Source organism: Temnothorax nylanderi, unplaced genomic scaffold, assembly GCF_030848795.1.
Source record: "Temnothorax nylanderi isolate EJ_2023f unplaced genomic scaffold, tnyl_v1.0 TNYL_tig0749_pilon, whole genome shotgun sequence".
Taxonomy (NCBI): domain Eukaryota; kingdom Metazoa; phylum Arthropoda; class Insecta; order Hymenoptera; family Formicidae; genus Temnothorax; species Temnothorax nylanderi.
In genome coordinates this window covers 51266-72486 of record NW_027249811.1, presented here as the reverse complement: position 1 = coordinate 72486, position 21221 = coordinate 51266, and the positions used below count along the sequence as shown (strand labels likewise).

Sequence of the window (21221 nt, the reverse complement as noted above, 5' to 3'; positions counted from 1 at the left end):
ACACGGCGATCATGACCGAATTCGTTGACTTAGTGCGAAAATGTATGCCTTGCGAGTCATGGCAAAAACGATTGTAAAAAGCTAAAGGTGTCAAAAGCAACGTTTATCGCGCGCCCCATTACGTTCGACGACTACACGCGGTGTCTGAACGAATGAGATCGAAATGACGCGACCGCAGTCGTGCATACGATCGAAAATGCACGAAGTGTACACTATCAGTGAGACGAAAAATCGCTCTGATTCCTTACGACGATAGCGATATATCGTGCCGATTCGACAGATACATTGCCTTGGGACATTATCGCATACCTTTATATGATAAGAAACAGTGAAGATTCATGTATGTATGTATGATGTAGTATAATATGTTATATTGATATTATGTATTTATGTATGTATTATGTAATGTAATCAATATATGTAATAAAATTAATGTACGTATATACATGTACAAGTATGTATAACTAATAATAATGGTACTTAATGTATTAATGTAATGTAATGTAATGTAATGTAATGTAATGTAAGTAATGTATGTACTAGTATGAATGTATGTATGTATATATGTATGTACGTAGATGTATAATGGAAGGATATTAATCACGTATATATTTTATATTTTATATTATAAACATTTATTCAATAAAAAAATTTTAATACAATATTAATCACATATATTTATATTTTATATTATAAACATTTATTCAATAAAAATTTTTTTTATTAATATTCCATTTATTACTTCCCTAAACATTTTGTTCCTAAAGTACGGCATGTCATCGTGCGTGAACGTTATCTTCCTGCTTGCACAGACGTATTCGGCGAACATGCAAGAAATACACCACAATCGCTGCCGTTCGTCTGTTGCGGAATATTCTTGGCGGAATAAAATATCCAATCACTCATATCATAAGGTTGTTTCTTTTTGTCAAGACTCTCATCTTGTAAATATAGTTTTAGCGCAGCCAGACATTTCGGATTATCACTGCCCATACTGTCGTAATAAACAATTGTTTTATCGCGGAAATCTACTATTGACATACACCAGTGCACATTCAAATGTATTGGGATAATAATGAGATCCTGCGCAAAGATGTCCACCTTCTTGGTCCATCGCTTCAGAGACGAGTGACCGCTCGACAGAAGTTTTGGGTAAAAGAACGTGTTCATCGCATGTACTTTCGGATATTTGTTCGAAGATGTACCTCTGGCGATCAGTAGATTCATATAAAAGTTAATCACTTCGTCGTTGAGCCCATTTAAATCGACCAGCGTGTGAAGATCCTTTTGCGTGAGCTTCAGACCGAAGCCTTCCACCACCATCTCCATACTGCGATTTTGTCAAAAACCTTTGACAAAAATATGTCATAAAATTATACCACAACACATTCCAATAATTTTAAATAATAATTTGCAAATTTACCAGATGAACTGTTGCACAGATGAATCGCTGCACCATAGATTGTTAACTGTTTCGATCGCTCCGCACAGATTTTAACTGTTTCGATCACTGTACACAGATTTTAAATGTCTCAATCAATGCACAGATGTATCACCGAGGTGTTTAAGCTCTCAAATCATACTACTGTAGCTTGATGCATCCCTCGTTATATACCCTTTGCTCTCTCTCTCGCTCCAACTGAATCTTGAAAGATCATTTTTTTCTTTGTTTTGCATTTCTTCCTTTGTCTGCGTACTGCGTCGTAAGTGTGCATACGTAACAGTAATAGATACTGATAGATACGTATACGCATAACAGCCCCCTTCTTCAAGAAAATATTTGTTTATAGCGCCACGATGAACACGAAACCCGCAATAGTAATACATATTATATTAGAAGGATATTAATAAAGATATCGTATATGTATTTCAAACATTTTATATATATTTCAAACATTTTATATGTTGCATACGTCGTTACATATTTTTTATATATTGGATATTTTGTATTTAATATTTTTTACATAGTTTATTTTTTCATATGTTTTAAAAAATACAATCTGTACGAATTAAATAACATTATTCTTGTGTATCCAAGAGTTGTGCGATCCATCGAATCCCAGCCATTTCACGTAAACCTCGTCACCCTTCCTGCGCAGTACTTTCTCCACGAGATACACGTCAGGATACGTCGCGCGATGCAACTCGTACTCGTAGAACGCTCCAGCGACGGATTTTCCACGATAGATAGGTTACGGGATTGGTATGCTGCACTTTAACGATCTTAAACACCTCGGTGGTCCAATTCGGCGTGTAACCCTTCTCGAAAATCGTCTTGTATTTGCTGACGCGTACCGAGTCGCCCGTTTTGAACTTTGCCGGGCCCGCGATCTTTATCGCGCTGTACACCGTAGCCAAGAGTCTTTCGGCGATCGCGGGGGTAACGTCGACGGGTCGCATGCCGATCGTTCGATGCTTGCGCGCGTTGTAATCCGACACGAGTCGCGGCAAGGCGTCGACCCACTTGTAATTTCCATTGAGCGTAAACATCTTCCACATATTGTTTTTTAACGTGCGATTGAATCGCTCGACGACCGATGCCTTCATCACCGAATACGTGGAATAATGATTGATGCCGTGTTTTTCACGAGACGTTGCACGTCGGTGTTGTAAAATTCCTTCCCCATGTCGGTTTGTAGATTACTAGGGCACCTCCCGCTATCTCGAATTATCTCAGCGATAGCGTCAGCTGTCTCGCTGCCGCCTTTACCCTTGAGCGGCACGGCCCACGCGTACTTGCTCACACATCGATGACGGTGAGTATGTAGTGGTGGCCTCCGTTGAAACGCGAGTACGGACGCATCTCGACGATATCAGCCTGCCACAGATCGTCGTATCCTCGCACTATGACGTGTCTGCGGGGAAAATTTCTTCTCGCCGGTGCGTGCAATTCGTCCACCAGCCGTCGCTTTTCGATATTTTTATCCACATCGGTCGATTTTAACGGTCTCATGTTCGGTTAACGTTTCGTTGGTTGTTCGTCGTCGTTCTTTAACTGTACGTAGCCGTTTCTGTTTGATTTTCTGCGTCGTTCGTCGCTGTTTCTGAACCGCTCAGATACGATTTCGAGCCGTTCCTGAACCGTTTGACGGCCGTCCGACAACCGTTCCTGAATCGTTCGTTGTCGTTCGTCGTCGTCAGTTAACCGTTGTTTATCATTCATCGTCGTCGTCGTCGTCGTCGACGTTCTTTAGCCGTTTGTAGCCTTTCCTGTCACCGCGTAGTTCGCACCTGTTTCTGAACCGCTCGTAATCGTTTCTGAGCTGAGTTGTTTTGAACTCTGAACCGTCCGACAACCGTTCTTGAACCGTAAGACAGCCGTCCGACAACCGTTCTCGAGTCGTTCGTTGCTGTTCGTCGCGTCGTTAATTAACCGTTGCCTCTCTTCACTCGTCGTCGCCGTTCGATAGTCGTTTCTGCTGAACCGTTTCTTCACTCGTTCGTTCGTCCGTTTCCAATCTAACAATATTCGCACGCCGAAGCGCGTTTACCGCAGTCTGTAACGCTCGCACGTCCTTCTCGAACGCGGTAAGCTTCTCGTCTGACTCTTTCCGTTGATCTCGCAAACTTTTAACGCACTGATCCACGTATAGTTTGTTAACAGCGTCACCGTCAGTCTCAGGTTGCGCTACGCGACGAATCTTGCACGACCTTGCGTCAAAGTCCGTGGCGATGCGACACAGAGCGTTGTCGCGCACGAAATTTCTCACTAATCCGCTCCACCGATGGTACGAATTGGCATTCGTCGCGTCTTCGCTGTGCGAACAATCCAAATTTATTGATTGGCATTTCAACACCGATTGAACGGATCGCTGTCGCGCCGTTTAATTTATAATAAGCCCAGCCTCGCGAAGTTCCTCGATGATCGACGTGATCTCGTTGTCGTGGGCATTGTTGCCAGCTTGACGCGATGCGTCGAGCAATCGCAGACGATCCACCAGCTCGTTGGGTCGTCCCAGTGCACGTAGTCGATCTTATTGTCGGTTAGCGTCATCGCGCGAGGCGCGAATACGCCCTTTCCGGATTTTTTCGTCTTGGATTCGGTCGATATCAACGGTGAGATTACAATAGATACTTGTATCCCCTGTTACCCTTTACTCGCTCGCGAGGATCGTGCTTGTATTTATGAGCACTCGTCGCCAACAGTATGCTCCTGTACTTTTCCCTATCGGCCTCCGTGTAGAGTTTATCATCGGTATTTTTTTGAAGATTAACTCGTAAATACCGGGTGTACCGGCGTATCGTACGTCGCCGATATGAATGTTATCCGCTTTGTCCACGTAAAAACGTTTATTACCGAGCATCAATTCATTCTTGTCGAGATAAACGCCGTACACGTCGTCTATCGTTGGATCGGCGCCCAAAACAGACGAGATATACACTCGGCTCAGTGGACCGAAGCGATCTTCCAACGTTTCTATAAACAATTCTCGCCCCTCCGACGTTTGCAACTGCTTTTGAACGGTCGTCCCGATCGAGTCATCCGTGGTTTCGAAAACATACTCGTTTTCGAGAAATTCGGGACTTGTACGTTGCACGGTTTGCGTCGGTGTAGAGGTTATCGGTAGTACTATCGAGCGTTTCGATTGATTAGATTTACGCGGTGTCGACGATGAGAGATCCGACCAGGAGTCTAATCGTTCCCTCTTTATCTTCGGTGTAGCATCCTCCTCCTCCTCGCCAGCGACGCTTTCCGGCTTCTCCTTCTTCACCGCGGTCAAGCTCGAGTTGTCGACGATCTTTTTCAGCGGCCCGATGAGAGGTTTAAAGTGCGTGTCCAACTCAATGTCCTTCTCGATCTTACCGGTCTTCAAAGTGCGAAGTTTCTTACGAATCGAATTACTCGTTTTCGCAATATCTTTCACGATCTTCTCGCGTTCGCGAATCGTCTCGCTCCCGTCGATCGCAGCCATCGCGGGGGAAAAAAAACAAAGCAGAGCGTCGATCTCTCTCTGTAACGCTAACGTTTCACCTTCGACGACGTATCGGCGACGACTGACCGCTTTTGCGGTATCGCGAACACGTTAAACCCTTTTCTGTATCGGCCGTCCGAAAGCGCGCTGTCCTTATCTATCACTACGAATCCGTACTTGCATTGCCAACAATCGTGGCACAACGAGCAAAATTCATCGTACGACATGTCGGTATTTACGTGATCGTTGTACACGTGTTTCAAATTAGTACCATCCTGTTTGAATAGGATCAGCAGATTCGCGTTGTCGCGTATCAGATGTTTAGGTATTCTCGCGTACGTCTGACAGAGATAAAAGCAGTCGACGCTCGAGTGCCTGCCCATTGAGAAATACTCTCTCACAGTGTCTTGCTTATCGCACGCCACGTCGTCGAAGACGAATATCGAGTTTGGGCACGCGTCGCTCGGTGGAATGACGTCACTGTTATTGGAGAAGGTGTAGTAGCCGATTTCGTCGATCGATGTCAATAAATTCTCCAGATATCGGTATTTCGGTTGTCGCAGCGATTTCGAGTACACGTACACATTCTCGAAACGTACACCGTGCGGACTTTCCAGTAAACTTATCAGAACGTTGGTTTTACCGCAATTCGAGGGACCGCAAATGATCGCGCGTATAGTAGTCGGCAGCATCGTACCGTGTCTGCGCTTCTCCGCGTTGCCCTCCATCGGTCGTGATCTGTCGTCGCAATTCGTCACGCGAATCGCCCACGGTTGTCGCACAAATCTCATTTTTTTTCCTCACACTTTGTACGACTGAATCGAACTTTCTCGTTTGAACGTCTATTTATAGATGCGCGGTACCGCGAATCGCTCAGTCGCACAGATGTTCGTCCTGCTGTCGAGACCTTCGAACATTCGCGATTTTAGCGCCGAATGCGGCGAATGTCAATGAAAACAAAAAACAGGTGGAGGTCTGTTTAATCGCGCGATTGGTGCACTTCCGTTCGAATTGCACATTCCCGGCTACCAGTTTTGCGGTCCGGGTACTCGTTTGCAAGAACGATTGGCTAGAGGTGATCCGGGTGTAAATCCATTGGACGCGGCGTGTCGCGAGCACGACATAGACTATTCGCGTAGCAAAGAGCTCACCGAGAGACACGTGGCTGACAAGATACTCGCCGAGAGAGCGCTGGGACGCGTCATCGCGAGAGATTCGACTCTCGGAGAGAGGGCTGCCGCTACAGCCGTCTGGGCGGCTATGAAGGCTAAGACGAAGCTCGGAATGGGTTTGAAAACACGAAAAACACGAACGAGGAAAAGGTCGACGAAGAAACGGATACTTCCGACAGCGAAACGAGGTGGCGTATTGCCGATTCTACCGTTGTTGGGAGTTCTCGGTTCTCTGGCCGGCGGAGCGGCTGGAATTACAACGGCGATGAACGCTAGCAAAGCCGCGCGGCGTCAGCTGGAAGAGACGCAACGTCACAATCGCGCCATGGAAGGTCGCGGACTTTATCTCGCTCCATACAAATATGGACAAGGACTGTATCTCGGCCCGCACAAACGCGGGCGAGAGTAGCGTTGAAGATTAGAAAGAAAAAAAAACGTCAAAAAGACGTTAAATATGCCCACGGGTATTACGACTAACGTACAATTGAGTCGACTGGCAAGGCGAATGCGCGTACCGTTCTTCAGAGGTGTTTTCATGCGTGATTCGTTACCGATCGTCGATGGCGTACGTCGAAACGAGAGCGGTATCGTGAATTTGGACGATGCAGCGGGCCCCGGCACCCATTGGGTAGCGTACGCCAAGAGGGAGATCGAGTCGTATATTTCGACAGTTTCGGCAATCTTCGGCCACCGAAAGAACTGGTGCGATATTTCGGACCGAGCGTGACGAAGATCGAGTACAATCACACGTCTTATCAGCGATACGATCAGAGCATCTGTGGACAATTGTGCTTGCAATTTCTCCGGACGATCGACGACGATCGACGCTAATTTAAAACCTGACGACGCGCCTTGCGGAGACTCAGTGTTCGTCGAACAGCTCCCGTCGACATGTCTATAACGTTCACGCTGACCGGGAAGAGCAGCATCCTCGCGGAGCACTATTTTCCCGCCGTGGATCTGAGCGACGGTGACTACGAGCTCGGTCTAACGTGTTTTGAGACTTATCATACGATTCCGAACGTGAATTCTTTGAATAATAATTTTATTTCGACGAGGATGACACGGAAATTACGATTCCCGAGGGATCGTACGAGATACGGGCCATACACGAGTTTTTGAAACGTGAAATTTCACGGAAACGTCCGCGACGCGTGGTTCGTTCCAACGACGACGACGATCGTATGTCGGTCGCGAATATCGCGCGAGAGGAGACCGTTCGCGCGAACGGCTACGAAGACGAGGTCGCGGAGTACCCGATAGTGCTCCGCGCAAATTACAATACGATGAAAAGCGAGATGCGCTTTCAGAGTGAACTTTAACAAACCGAACAACGTCGGATCGCTACTGGGATTCTCGTCGACGCGTGTATTGCAGCGGGACAGTGGCATGAATCGGACGCACCGATTAATATTATCAACGTAAACATTATCCGCGTGGAGTGTAACGTGACCGCGGGTGCGTACAGCAACGGCAAACGCGTTCATACGATACACGAGTTTTCACCGAGCGTACCACCGGGATATAAGATATCGGAAACGCCGGCGCAGATCATTTACCTGCCGATCATCGCGCGGAGCGTTACTGATCTAACGATACGCGTCGCTGATCAAGACGGACGATTGCTCGATTTTCGCGGAGAAGAGATCACCGTCAGATTGCACGTACGACGGCGAGAGCGATAACGCGGCAGCCGTGTGCGTGAGCGTGAGTGTGCGCGCGACATATGAGATGCTAGTGTTGAACGACTCGGAGCACGCGACAGATAACAACAATAATATCTTTACGGTTGCGCCGATCGACGATATCGTCAAGTCGACATTCGGTGATGTTAAACAAGCGACGAGAAAGAAGCTCAACGCGTTAAACGTTAAATTTTTACAATCTCTGGGATTCGCGGTGCGAAACATCTGAACGATGACTGAAATTCTCAACATCGGAGGCGAGCCGGTCTTCGACGATCGCATCGTCAAGATCGAGACTCACACGTACAACCCGTACGCCAACACAACGTTTGACTATAGCGACGAGATACGAATACCTATACACAGCAGGATCTGTATACGTTGCCGTGCGAAAGTTTTCTCTACGTCGAAGGAACATTGGCGGTGACCAGAGCAGCCGGCCAAGTCGATAACGTGGTACTGGGGACTAATTGCGTTGCATTCATGTTCGACGAGATTCGATACGAGCTCGACGGTATGGAGATTGATCGCTGCAGAAACGTAGGAATAACCAGCACGCTCAAGAACTACGTTACGGTATCGTCCGACAGAAGCGTGATCCTGAGAAACGCTGGCTGGGAGCCACAGAATAACCCGAATGGATATTTCAATTTCTGCGTACCGCTCAACACGTTACTGGGATTTTGCGAGGATTACAACGCGTGGTGATCAATGCTCGTCACGAATTGATCTTGATACGATCGCGCAACGACAACAATTCCCTGGTGGGAAGTCTCGCGTTGGAGCCCACCATCAAAATACATAAGATACAATGGCGAATGCCTCACGTGGTATTGAACGAGATCAACAAGCTGTCGATGTTGCGCACCTTGGAAAACGGACGATATCTAAGTATGGGTTTCCGTTCGTGGGATCTGTACGAGTATCCCCTGTTGCAGAACACGACCAAGCACTCGTGGGCCATTAAGACCGCGACTCAGCTCGAGAAACCGCGATACGTCGTCTTCGCTCTGCAGACGGGTCGGAAGAACGTCATGTCCGCCGACACAAGTCGATTCGACGATTGCAACTTGACCAACGTAAAACTCTATCTAAACTCAGAAGTTTATCCGTATGACGACTTGAATTTGGATTTTGGTAAACACAGATGGGCGATTCTGTACGATATGTACGCGCGTTTCTGCAAGGGCTACTACGGATACGAATATCTCGAGCCGAGTCTCACCGTTTCGACTTTTCTACGTAACGGCCCGTTTGTGATCATCGATTGCTCTCGCCAAAACGAATCCGTCAAAAACGCCACCGTGGATGTCAGAATAGAATTCGATTGCATGGAGAACGTACCGCCGAATACCTCCGCTTACTGTCTCATCATACACGACCGCGTGATTGAGTACAACCCGTTGACGAACGTGGTGCGCAGAATAGTCTGAGCGTTCGCGGCAACGTCGACGTGAATATTTCTCTCTCTCTCTCTCTCTCTCTCTTCTTCTTTCCATCAGTCTTCGATACAATTATTGAGAGGGTAAGGGAGGGGAAGTATAAATCAGAGTGTCGCGAGACGGTTTGCAGAGTTGCGCGTCATTCCTCTCGATTGACGCATTGACGAGAGAGAGATATATATAAAGAAATCTCGTCATGTCCGTACCAACATTCGTGGACCTGCAAGGATTCCTCGTTGGGATGAAATTTGTCGTGAAGGAGGTGGCTTGCTGAGAAAAGGCTGCGTTCTGTCGCATCACATCTTTAATTACCCCATGCCGTGGAATCTCCTCACAAAATCCGATAAATCGTGTGCTACCTGGTTGATTCGCAATCACCATGGATTACGATGGGAAGACGGAAACGTGCCGTACAGCATGGTGAAACGCCTGATTACATCGGCCGTGCTTGGTGTAGAAGAAGAAGACGATGATGAGAAAGAAGACGATGACGAGACGACGAGATGCGACTCTCGTGTATGTCAGGGATGTCAGAAACGAGAATGGCTGGTGGATCTGCTGGAGAATTATGCGCAAAAAACCTAATCGTCGAGACTCTGGATGCGCATTACGAAGATATCGAATCTTGAATAAACTAGATGCACCAACTATGCGATGCGGAAAACATGAAAGGAATGCGCGTTACAAAATGTAATAAACTATTTAACTGGTGGTCGCGCGCGACGCCATAAAACTTGCGATCTTTTTTTTAAATAAAATTATATATACTTTTTATAATGTTTTTATTTCTTACTCCCCCTTCCCCATCATCACGTTAGAGTAGGCTTTACTTCCCCTCTCCTAATAAAAAAAATCCTGCGCAGTTCTATATATAAACATTAATTCCCCTCTCCCTTTCCCCCACCACATCATTACTTTTGGAATTGTTGCTCGTATACAATTTTAATTTTACACGATCAGTCTTGTCGCGATCGCTTGTACTGACGGTCAACTTCTCAAGCCTAGAGAGCGAAAATGTTCTCCTTTGAAGGATGCAGCAGCAGCACAGCAACAGCACAACGGTGCAAAACGCGCGAATGCCGTGAATTATTACGTGCCGATTCACGACGTTGAAACTCAACGTATGAGGCCAGATGTATAGGTAAGTTTCTTTAAGAAAAAAATAGAGCCTCTCCCAGTTTTTATATCTTTACAAATTGTATACTTACGAAAATAACTAATTTCATTTCTTATACAGCATTTCGCGAGAACGTCGCGCGGTACGCATACTCGGCAGACGATACCGCGCTGTGACAGCTACGGGATATAAATTCCTCGAAATTGGTATCAACGTGGCCCACCGAGCTACGTGGAGATCGCAGTTGGAGATCATCGAGGAAAGAACTGCTGTTGTCTCTCGAAACGTGGAAGGCACTCTACGAGCAACGGCGAAACATTCAGAATTTCTTTCGCACGACTACAAAGATGTCCATAGTTTTTAAATGTTGGACCGCTAACGGTGAGAGTTTGTACGTCGGTTAATAACGTCAAACTCATACGTCTTGAATCTGCAAACGTACGCTTAATGATGACCGATCGACGTTGCGTCGTATGTCGATCTCGATCGGGCATCGAGGCGAGATTCGATCGTTTGGTCAGAATACTTGCGACGGTCGATGCAAAGTTTGCGCAGTTCTCCAATATCGTCCACCGTGACGGATCCCAGGAAGCGTCGATGTAATATACGCTAGCGATGCGTTCATAGCGAATCAGCTCATCGATTGTGAGCTCGCAGCTTTAGTTTTTTAGTACGAAGATATATCATGTAAAAAGAGTTAAATAAACAGGCTTTTTTTACACTTAAATGAACGATGTAATTCTTTGCATGTATGTCCATCCCTACCTTAATTTTTATCATCGCTTTGATGCGCGATCATCGTCGATCGTCATCTTTCTTTCTTGTCTCGCGTACTGCGTCGTAAAAAATAACGCGAATTGTTTAGTCTACGCGATAACACCCCCTTTTCCCATAAAATGTTGTTTACGACGAACATGTTCCGACAGGTTCGACGCGTTATCGAGTCGATCATCGTCCCGATGACGTCATTTCTTCTTTGTCTTTTACGTACTGCGTAGATAGATTGTTTTTAAGTATAAATCATACTATAATTTCTTCGCGCGCATTTATATTCGAGTCGTATATGCGACGTCGGCCGGAGCATCGGCGCCTTGCTTCTATATTATGATATGCGATACTTGTTTGTAAATTCAAGCAGCCGAAATTCTAGCGGACGTCGTCGCTCGCCTTTGTAGCGCGAGACTTCGCTGGAAGCGACTATCAGTTTTATATACCGCCATTATTTTTCTATGGCGACTTCTCCGTTCTACAACCGTCTGAAGCGTCATTGAATTCAGTCTCGTCGTGGCCGTACGTGAGCGTGCAACGTGTTTCATTTATATACATTTTTTTATAATATATTAAGTATTTTTTGTTTTTTGTTTGTTTGTTTGTGTGTGTGATGCCTCCTCTAGAATTGTGCGAGGCCGTGTAAGTGAGTGATTATAACGAATTAAACGACTCTGATAGTGATCAGGATCAGGGTGAGTGGCTCGCTGCTTCGCCTGCTCCCGAACCCCCGCGTCAGCCACCCGCCATAGGACGCGGCGGGTGCTGCTGAACCCTATCCGACCACTTGGTATCGGACGCGGGCGGGTGCAAGTTTACGTGGATCACCGCGCGGCCCTCGGACGCGGCGGTGCAAGTTTACGTGGATCACCGCGCGGCCCTCGGACGCGGGCGGGCACAGTTTTACGCCGCGGCCCTCGCGCAGGGTCGCGCGTATGTTCCGACGAGGAGGACAATAGATTAGCTGATGACTTTTGTTCGACGTGGATCGAGTCCTGCATATCGCGGGTCCTCCTCCTCCTCCTCCCGCTAACCGCCGCCATGGTGCCCAGAATCCGCTGGAGGATTTACTGGCTATGTTGCGACAAATAGAGGGTCGCGGCCATGGGACCCCTCCTCGCCAAATTAAAAGGTAAGATCGCTAACCGACCGTCACGCAGACCCTACGCGGACCCGCGGCGCGACGCCGAACCCCCCTCGCGGACCTCCCCGCGCGGATCCAAGGCGCGGCGCGGACACCCCCCCCCCGCGCGGCGCGGCGCGGACCACCCGCGCGGACCCGCGGCGCGACCGCGAACTCGAACGCGAACGCGGGTGAGTCATCCCGGTGAGTCATCCCCCGGTGAGTCATCCCGGTGAGTCATCCCCCGGTGAGTCATCCCGGTGAGTCATCCCCCGGTGAGTCATTCCGGTGAGTCATCCCTGTGGTATGCCAAGGTCACCCCCCTCCCCCTCACCCCCTCGTAATCCGATACCCTTGTGTAACCCGATACCCCCCCTCCCCCTCACCCCCTCGTAATCCGATACCCTTGTGTACCCGATACCCCCCCTCCCCCTCACCCCGCGAAATCGATACCCCTCCACTCCCCCTCCCCCTCACCCCCGCGAATCGATACCTTGTGTACCCGATACCCCGCCAACTCCCCCTCCCCCTCACCCCCCCCCCCGCGTAACCCGATACTCCCCCTCCCCCACCCCCCCTCATTGCCCCGGGGTGGAAGCGGCCTTCTATACCTACTTATATATATTGTAGCTACATTGTATTTTAAGGACTGTGATTTTAATTCATTCAGTTATGTGATAATATTTAATTCATTTACTCGATTATGTAGCTCTACTAAATTACAGTCCTTTGAATCTGAATCCTTTAAACGAAATTGGACAATTCGTTGAATCTAAGTTTATCAGATTTTATCTTTCTTCCTATTTTTATCCGACACTGTATACTTGTCAAAACTTTTCGTTGGATCAAAAGTTCCCATCTACTCGCTGGAAAAATGTGTTTGTTCCTCTCGTACCATGATCTAATGAGAAATAACATAAAAGAGAATTATACAAAGTATCTTTTAATGATAAATACCTAAGTACAATTTTTTCCGGCATTGATATCCTCGTTTCGACAGAAGCATCGTGCATACACGAATATCATCGTGAACGTCAAATGTGAACAAAGGTTCGCTTTTCCTCGTGCCTAATTGCAATATACATACATTAAAATACATGCCACATTGTGATATTGCTTCAATAAGTTTTAATCATTTAGTATCTTTACCTTAGTTACAATAAAATCGTAAAACGTATATGTGCGGTAATATAAGAAAGATCCTTCTTTACATACATTAACTGATCTGCCATTACTGTTTTAAGCTCGCTGAATTCACGCTTCAGAACTTCTAAACATCTCTGAAGAAGCTGATAGATAGAATTACCTGTATGTGAAAATTTAATTTATGCAGTAGAACATTATATATCACGCCAATGTTACTCCAAAGTGACACTGGAGTATTTTAATAACTTAAAAATTCTCTAAATTACTGAGACATTCACCTTTCTTCATTATAACACTCCGACGATAGCCAGATCCATCCAATAACTGAATGTGATCTCAATTTCTTCTTCCTTCAACGCGTTCTGCTTTCTAGCCCATTCTTGCCTCAATTCTTTCTTAGTTTATTTTCCTCCTTCTCTCTTTCTCTATCTGGCAATAAACTTGTATCTACATCTGGATTTTTCTTAATCTTTGTTGAGGATAGAAATCGAAATTCCGTTCGCGAGAGAGGAGTTGTTGGGTGCCGTATCTCTCTCTACGGCCCTGATCGCAGAGGCTGAGATCTCGATCTGAGCCAACGGCCCTGCCACGAAGCGTCGCCCAATAACTCTTCGCTCCCGTTCAATTTATGCGAACTCATGCGAGTCATGCGCACGCGTTCATGTAATCCGCAACGCGGTTCAATCACGGATCGATACGATTCGTCCCCCTCTGTACGCACACGGCGTCCCCGCCAAGCAATCCTGTACTGACAATGATTGTCTCCGCGAAGAGACAGAATTGTCACAGAACTCGAGCCGAAAGATCGACAAACCGTTCGCCGCGACCAGCATCCTCGATCGATCGCCGCGCGAAACGGAGGTCATACGCTCCACCAGCCGTCTTCAACGGGGAAGTGAACGACCTCAGTGAGCGAGAACGTGATTCTCCTCACCGACCTGTCGAATCAAGCGCTCGTCTCCGAACGGGGCCACGCGCCGCGAGACCCCGCGAGTTTGTGCACGGGACTCTCTCAGCCTTCCGCGCGGTGAGATCACGACTCTCACAGTGTCTATAAAGGACAACTCTGTATCTCTGCTGTAATTAAATATTATACCAACAACGAAACGACTGCAATAATTCGCCAACACTCCTCGCCGATCTCTGAAGCACGCTTCGCGCCCTTGTTAGGGCGACTCCGGCAAACCTTCGTGTCCCGAGGCTTCCTCGCCGAACCCGAAACAATCTTCTTAATCGCGAGGCCATCAGATTGCTCATTTTCTGACTGCGGGGATTTTTCGGCATTGTCTTCGTCCAGATTAAAAGACAAAGCTTGAATCTGTTTCTTCTGTTTGTTCTTTTCTTTTCCTGCTCTTTTTCACGTTCCTTGTATCAAAGCATGATATGTATGACTAGATGACATTCAGAGCACTGGGCGAAAATCACATAACATTCAGAGCACTGGGCAGAAATCACACATATATATATATATATATATATATATATATATATTCACGGCAAACAACATATATAACATCGTGTTATTTTTATTACATTTAGGAAAATTATTTCATATTAACTCAATAGGCGTTAAACTTGCATACATAGGGAGCTTTCCAGCAAGTGACACAAGCCGACACAAACGTCGTTCTATCTTTCTTTTTTGGCAATGAGTAACAAAGACAAAACGATACCTGTGTCGACTTGTGTCGCTTGCTGGAAAGCTCCCATAAGTGAATCTCGCGTTTTATGTAAAATTTTGTAAAAAATCGGTAATCTAACCTATACTACGTTTACGCGAACGTTACTTAATTCTGTAGTAACTTACGAACGATACGATAATTCCTCCGCATAAACGGGAGATTTTATAGTAACTACGATGAGATATCGTTCGTATAAGTTACTACAGAAGTAAATACTCACGTAAACGTAAACTATTATAATTCCTGTCACATGCACTTAGTCGCGTAAAAGAGTCACGGTGCGGTTTCGCTTCGCATTGTATAATAATAGGATAATTACATGTAAATAAAACAATTACCTTGAATCAGAAAAAATATTAACGTCGCGTCGCGTAAAGAGTCACGATCGGTCTCGCTCCGCGCGTATTTGACGTGGGACACTACCGTGTTATAGGTTAACTGACTGTGTGACAGCGCGCTAAACGCACTATCTGCACTGCGCGCAGTACACACACGTATACATCGAAACTGGCGATACTAGCAGCACCGCCAGTGTCGAAAAAGTGAAAGTGACGCGACTCCAGCCAATGAAATGATGGCATGGCATGAGAGACGGTCGACGTAGAAGTAGAAGTATCTTAAAAATAAATTTTCACATTTGGACTTTGCGTCGCTATATCTCCGCTTGTAGAGCACGTAGCGGAAATATTATAAGAGAAACCCCCCCCCCCTAATTCGACCCCAAGCTATCGATCAAGCCTACTTAGAACTTGATCCGTTCACTCGTTATCGAGATCTCAACATCTCGAGTACTCGCAACTCGTCGCGTCGCGTAAAAGAGTCACGGTCGGTCTCGCTCCGCGTGTACTTGGCGCGAGACACTACCGTGTCTCTTGATAAATATATTATTACTGTATAATTAAATGCTGGTACATTCAAGAAATTTGTAATTCTGACCTGGATTTATATCCTGTCTAAACTACACATGTATGTTTAAATTGATGTTTTACCTAGTTATTGCACCAATAATGTTTAAATAAATCGTAGCTTTAGTTTTTAACGCAGGAAAAGAAATTTAACGTTTAAGCGCTAACCAATGTTGATGCATTTTTCTGAAGAAATACTTGCATATTGATTTGTTGCATATTCGAAATCTAAAATCCGAGCATGCTAGAAGCACTTTCATTATCTTCAATGTGTCAGGTATTTTAAAAGAACACTAAATTTATCTTTAAAAATAGGCAAAATTCAAGCAGCTGTAACTTGTTAAAAATGAACAAAATTTAAATTTAAAAAAAGGATTTTAAAGCTTGAAATCTCTACTTTTGAAAGTTTTTATCGTGGATTGAATAAGAAATAAACATTTTAACTTTGATTGCTCATAACTTCCTTAAAAATTATCGTATTGCAATTCAAAAAACAGATTCTTAAAGCTGAAACTTTGCTTTATTAAACGGTATAATTGCCAAAATTTTTAAAATAACAAATAGACATGATACAAATGGATGAAAATAATGTAAATTATTTTTAAATGCAGAGCACTTAAAAGTACAAAAAAACATAAAGAATAAATTTGTTTTATTTGTATCATGTCTACATGTTATTTAAAAAAATCTATTTTCTTAGAAATAATAGTCTGTAACACCTTTAGCTTTACAATCTGTACATACTGTTTGTAAGATATACTCTTTATAAGACTAGTTAGAAGAGGATGCGTAACACTACAAAATGCATGATATCAGTACAAAATTACCTTTTTCAAAAAAGGTAAAAAAAGGCGCCAAGTACACGCGTGGTTGTTACCCTCGAAAAAAAACCAAGTGGTAGTACATTAATTTTAAATTAAAAAATAAATAAAATCTATTCTAACCTAGGTGGTAGTAGCTTTAATTTTTCTTAACAAAATTATTATATTACAAAATTGTTACTTTATTCAATCCAAGTGATATCTACCTCAAAAAAACTTAAATAACAAGTGGTATCTATTTAAAAAAATATGTGAAATCTTTTAATACTGCGCCAATTACAAAGAGAGAATATACAGGGTGTCGTGTAATAATCGCCGGACCTCTGTAATGCAGGTAGAGTGAGTTAAACCGAGTGGAAAGTTATCTATCATTTTGCGAAATTCGCAATACTTATGAGAAATTAATTGAAAAAGATCGGCCAATCCACGCGAGTAGAAGCCGCGCGGCCAGAAGAGACGTCCCGCACGCCCACCTACTAGCCGCGCGGCGAAGCGGTGGGAGGGGCCCTGCCGCTCGCGAGCCAGCAGTGGAAGGGGCGCTGCCGCTGGCTGGCCGCCAACGCGTAACGCTAAAGCTCCGCGTCAAATTATTCTCTCTCTCTCTCTCTCTCTCCTCTCTCTCGCGGCCGCGCGCGCGTGCACAAAATAAAAATATGCTGTCAGAATATAAACGCCATTTACGGTTCGAGCTTGGATCTTGCAATTAGTAGCCTAATAATAATATTTTTTGTGTATTACACATAATTTTTCTCCAACAATTTAAATTGTCTGCAGACTTGCAACACAGCTCCCGTTAGATCGAGTAGTAAAATCCTCTCCCTCCCCGTAATTAAATTGATTTGATTTAACTATTATTACGTTTACGCGAGCGTTACTTCTGTAGTAACTTACGATAATTCCTTCGCGTAAACGGGAGTTTGTAGTAACTTACGATAATTTACTCCGCGTAAACGAGTGGAATTATCGTAAGTTACTACAGAAGTAACGCTCGCGTAAACGTAGTATGTGACGCTAAGCATCTAAATAACTGTAAAGAATTTATTGTGAAAAATTTTATGTAGTGCACAAAAAATATTATTAGGCTACTAACAATAAGATCCAAACTCGGACCGTAAATGGCATTTTATTCTAATTGATTATGCTGTCATTTCCTCGCCACCTTGCGGTATACAGCACGGCGCATTTTTTTTTAAGTGGTATCCCCAGTAGGTCTAATCCACTCTCATAAAATTTAATGTAACAATTGTTCGAAGTGCCTCCCTCGTTCTTGTAAACAAAGTTCGACCCTTCGAGTAATGTTGCGCGTCGCGCGATACGCCAATTCTGGCGTGATGGTATTAAAAGCTGCGAGAATTGCTTCTCGCATTTCAGCTTCTGTACCATCACGCCTGTGCTCGACTACGGCTTTAATGTGTCCCCACACGAAATAATCGAGCACATTAAGATCTGGCGATCGCGGCGGCCAAATGATTGGGCCACCTCGACCCACCCATCTGTCCGGATAATGCGCGTTTAAAAATTCGCGTACCTGCCGAGAGAAATGTGCAGGAGCTCCGTCATGCTGAAAAATGATTTCTCTTCTTGCATGGAGAGGAATATCTTCGAGGAGAGCAGGCAACTCATTTTGAAGAAAATTCCTGTATATCTCTCCATTTAAACGGGGCGGTAGGAAGTAAGGACCGATCTAAAAATTGCCCAAAAAAAAAAAAAGATTTTTAAATCTGCGAAAGAAAATTCCTTAAATAATTTTAAATGGCTTCGATGACTAAAATTCAATATGAAGAATAGGGCAAGGAAAGCCGTAACGGGATGTTCGTGTTAAATTATTTTTAATAAACAAATATTTTTCCAACCATAGTAAACTGCGCGTCGACAAATCGTCAGACTTGAAACACAATTTTTGGTTGGTGCAGTAAAATTCCCTCCCACCTCCTTAATTAAATCGTTACGATTTAATTTTTGATGCTAAGCATCTAAAAATTGTAAAGAGATTTAGTGGGAGAGAATTTTACTACACCAACCAAAATTGTGTTTCAAGTTTGACGATTTGTCGGCGCGCAGTTTACTATGGTTGGAAAAATATTTGTTTATTAAAAATAATTTAACACGAACATCCCGTTACGGCTTTTCTTACCTTATTCTTTATAATAAAATTCCTTAACTTATACTAAGTAAAACTACTTACGATTCGGTTCGCTATTATTCCCGCCCATACATTAATCGCCCAGCGATATTGAAATGCGCGTTCTCGAACGACGTGCGGATTTTCCTCTGCCCAATACACATAATTACGTGTATTAAACACGCCATTCGGGGTGAACGTAGCTTCGTCCGACCATAAAATACAGTCGGGGAAAAAATCATTCCGCCGACACTGCGCGAGAAATCCTGCATGTGTTTCGCTGACTGTTAATATTTATTAAAAAATAACGCAAAAACATTAAATAAAGATAATAAAAATACCTTCACAAAAATAGATGCGCTGTTCTTGATCTCTCGGAAAGAGTTGCTGTACTCCCTGATGATGATACGGATGCTTTCGGTTTCGACGTAAAACACGGTGCACTATGTCTCGCGAGAAACCAAGCATCCGAGACACCTTGCGTACGCTGTACCTGGGGTGTTCTTCAAACACCTGCAGAATTCTTTCCTCTTCGTTTACACGAATTTGCATCGGTGCACCAGCGTTTCGTCGATTTAAGACGACACTTCCCGTTTCTCTGGCGCGTTGTACACACCTCGAAATTACTTTGTCGTCGGGATATCTTTCACGCCCGGGGAATCGTTCCGCGTAAACACGAGCCGCGCCAACAGCGTTTTCTCCGGCTATTCCGTACGCGATAATCATATCGGTGTATTCTCTTGCAGTATATTCCGCCATTTCTTTATAATTTTTATAAGACACACAGATCGAATGCTGGGCACCTACTGTTGTGGAGCGACGAGATCGAAGGAAAACCGCGGCGATAACAAATGCTTCATTTGTTCCTGAGTTCATTTGTTTCCAACGCTTCTAAGAAAGCCAACGCTGCTCATCAAGCATTTGTTATAAATATTAACAGTCAGCGAAACACATGCAGGATTTCTCGCGCAGTGTCGGCGGAATGATTTTTTCCCCGACTGTATTTTATGGTCGGACGAAGCTACGTTCACCCCGAATGGCGTGTTTAATACACGTAATTATGTGTATTGGGCAGAGGAAAATCCGCACGTCGTTCGAGAACGCGCATTTCAATATCGCTGGGCGATTAATGTATGGGCGGGAATAATAGCGAACCGAATCGTAAGTAGTTTTACTTAGTATAAGTTAAGGAATTTTATTATAAAGAATAAGGTAAGAAAAGCCGTAACGGGATGTTCGTGTTAAATTATTTTTAATAAACAAATATTTTTCCAACCATAGTAAACTGCGCGCCGACAAATCGTCAAACTTGAAACACAATTTTGGTTGGCGTAGTAAAATTCTCTCCCACTAAATCTCTTTACAATTTTTAGATGCTTAGCAACAAAAATTAAATCGTAACGATTTAATTAAGGAGGTGGGAGGGAATTTTACTGCACCAACCAAAAATTGTGTTTCAAGTCTGACGATTTGTCGACGCGCAGTTTACTATGGTTGGAAAAATATTTGTTTATTAAAAATAATTTAACACGAACATCCCGTTACGGCTTTCCTTGCCCTATTCTTCATATTGAATTTTAGTCATCGAAGCCATTTAAAATTATTTAAGGAATTTTCTTTCGCAGATTTAAAAACTTTTTTTTTTGGGCAATTTTTAGATCGGTCCTTACTTCCTACCGCCCCGTTTAAATGGAGAGATATACAGGAATTTTCTTCAAAATGAGTTGCCTGCTCTCCTCGAAGATATTCCTCTCCATGCAAGAAGAGAAATCATTTTTCAGCATGACGGAGCTCCTGCACATTTCTCTCGGCAGGTACGCGAATTTTTAAACGCGCATTATCCGGACAGATGGGTGGGTCGAGGTGGCCCAATCATTTGACCGCCGCGATCGCCAGATCTTAATGTGCTCGATTATTTCGTGTGGGGACACATTAAAGCCGTAGTCGAGCACAGGCGTGATGGTACAGAAGCTGAAATGCGAGAAGCAATTCTCGCAGCTTTTAATACCATCACGCCAGAATTGGCGTATCGCGCGACGCGCAACATTACTCGAAGGGTCGAACTTTGTTTACAAGAACGAGGGAGGCACTTCGAACAATTGTTACATTAAATTTTATGAGAGTGGATTAGACCTACTGGGGATACCACTTAAAAAAAAATGCGCCGTGCTGTATACCGCAAGGTGGCGAGGAAATGACAGCATAATCAAATTAGAATAAAATGCCATTTACGGTCCGAGTTTGGATCTTATTGTTAGTAGCCTAATAATATTTTTTGTGCACTACATAAAATTTTTCACAATAAATTCTTTACAGTTATTTAGA

The 21221-nt window shown here is 44.4% G+C and overlaps 1 protein-coding gene and 2 pseudogenes across 1 annotated transcript; 1 reads left to right on the top strand and 2 right to left on the bottom strand.

The window, feature by feature from the left end:
• Nucleotides 1-792: 792 nt before the first annotated feature.
• Nucleotides 793-1329, bottom strand: LOC139785178 (sentrin-specific protease 1 pseudogene; annotated as a pseudogene).
• A 16676-nt stretch (nucleotides 1330-18005) lies between these two features.
• On the bottom strand, nucleotides 18006-19655 carry LOC139785177 (uncharacterized). The gene is made up of 4 exons (XM_071724331.1): nucleotides 19390-19655; nucleotides 19238-19292; nucleotides 18960-19148; nucleotides 18006-18458 (listed from the first exon to the last, which is right to left on the bottom strand). The coding sequence occupies exons 1-4, from the start codon at nucleotides 19653-19655 to the stop codon at nucleotides 18006-18008; spliced, it is 963 nt and encodes a 320-aa protein (XP_071580432.1).
• A 92-nt stretch (nucleotides 19656-19747) lies between these two features.
• On the top strand, nucleotides 19748-21007 carry LOC139785176 (uncharacterized; annotated as a pseudogene).
• The last annotated feature ends 214 nt before the right edge of the window (nucleotides 21008-21221 follow it).

What these genes read in the sequence shown, in the direction of transcription:
- LOC139785177 (XM_071724331.1), bottom strand. Translation starts at nt 19,655, where the DNA reads ATGGCGGAATATACTGCAAGAGAATACACCGATATGATTATCGCGTAC. An exon ending in GCGCATCTATTTTTGTGAAG is followed by an intron (nt 19,149 to 19,237) that starts GTATTTTTATTA and finishes TTTCTCGCGCAG; the next exon opens with TGTCGGCGGAATGATTTTTT. An exon ending in GAATAATAGCGAACCGAATC is followed by an intron (nt 18,459 to 18,959) that starts GTAAGTAGTTTT and finishes GGCAATTTTTAG; the next exon opens with ATCGGTCCTTACTTCCTACC.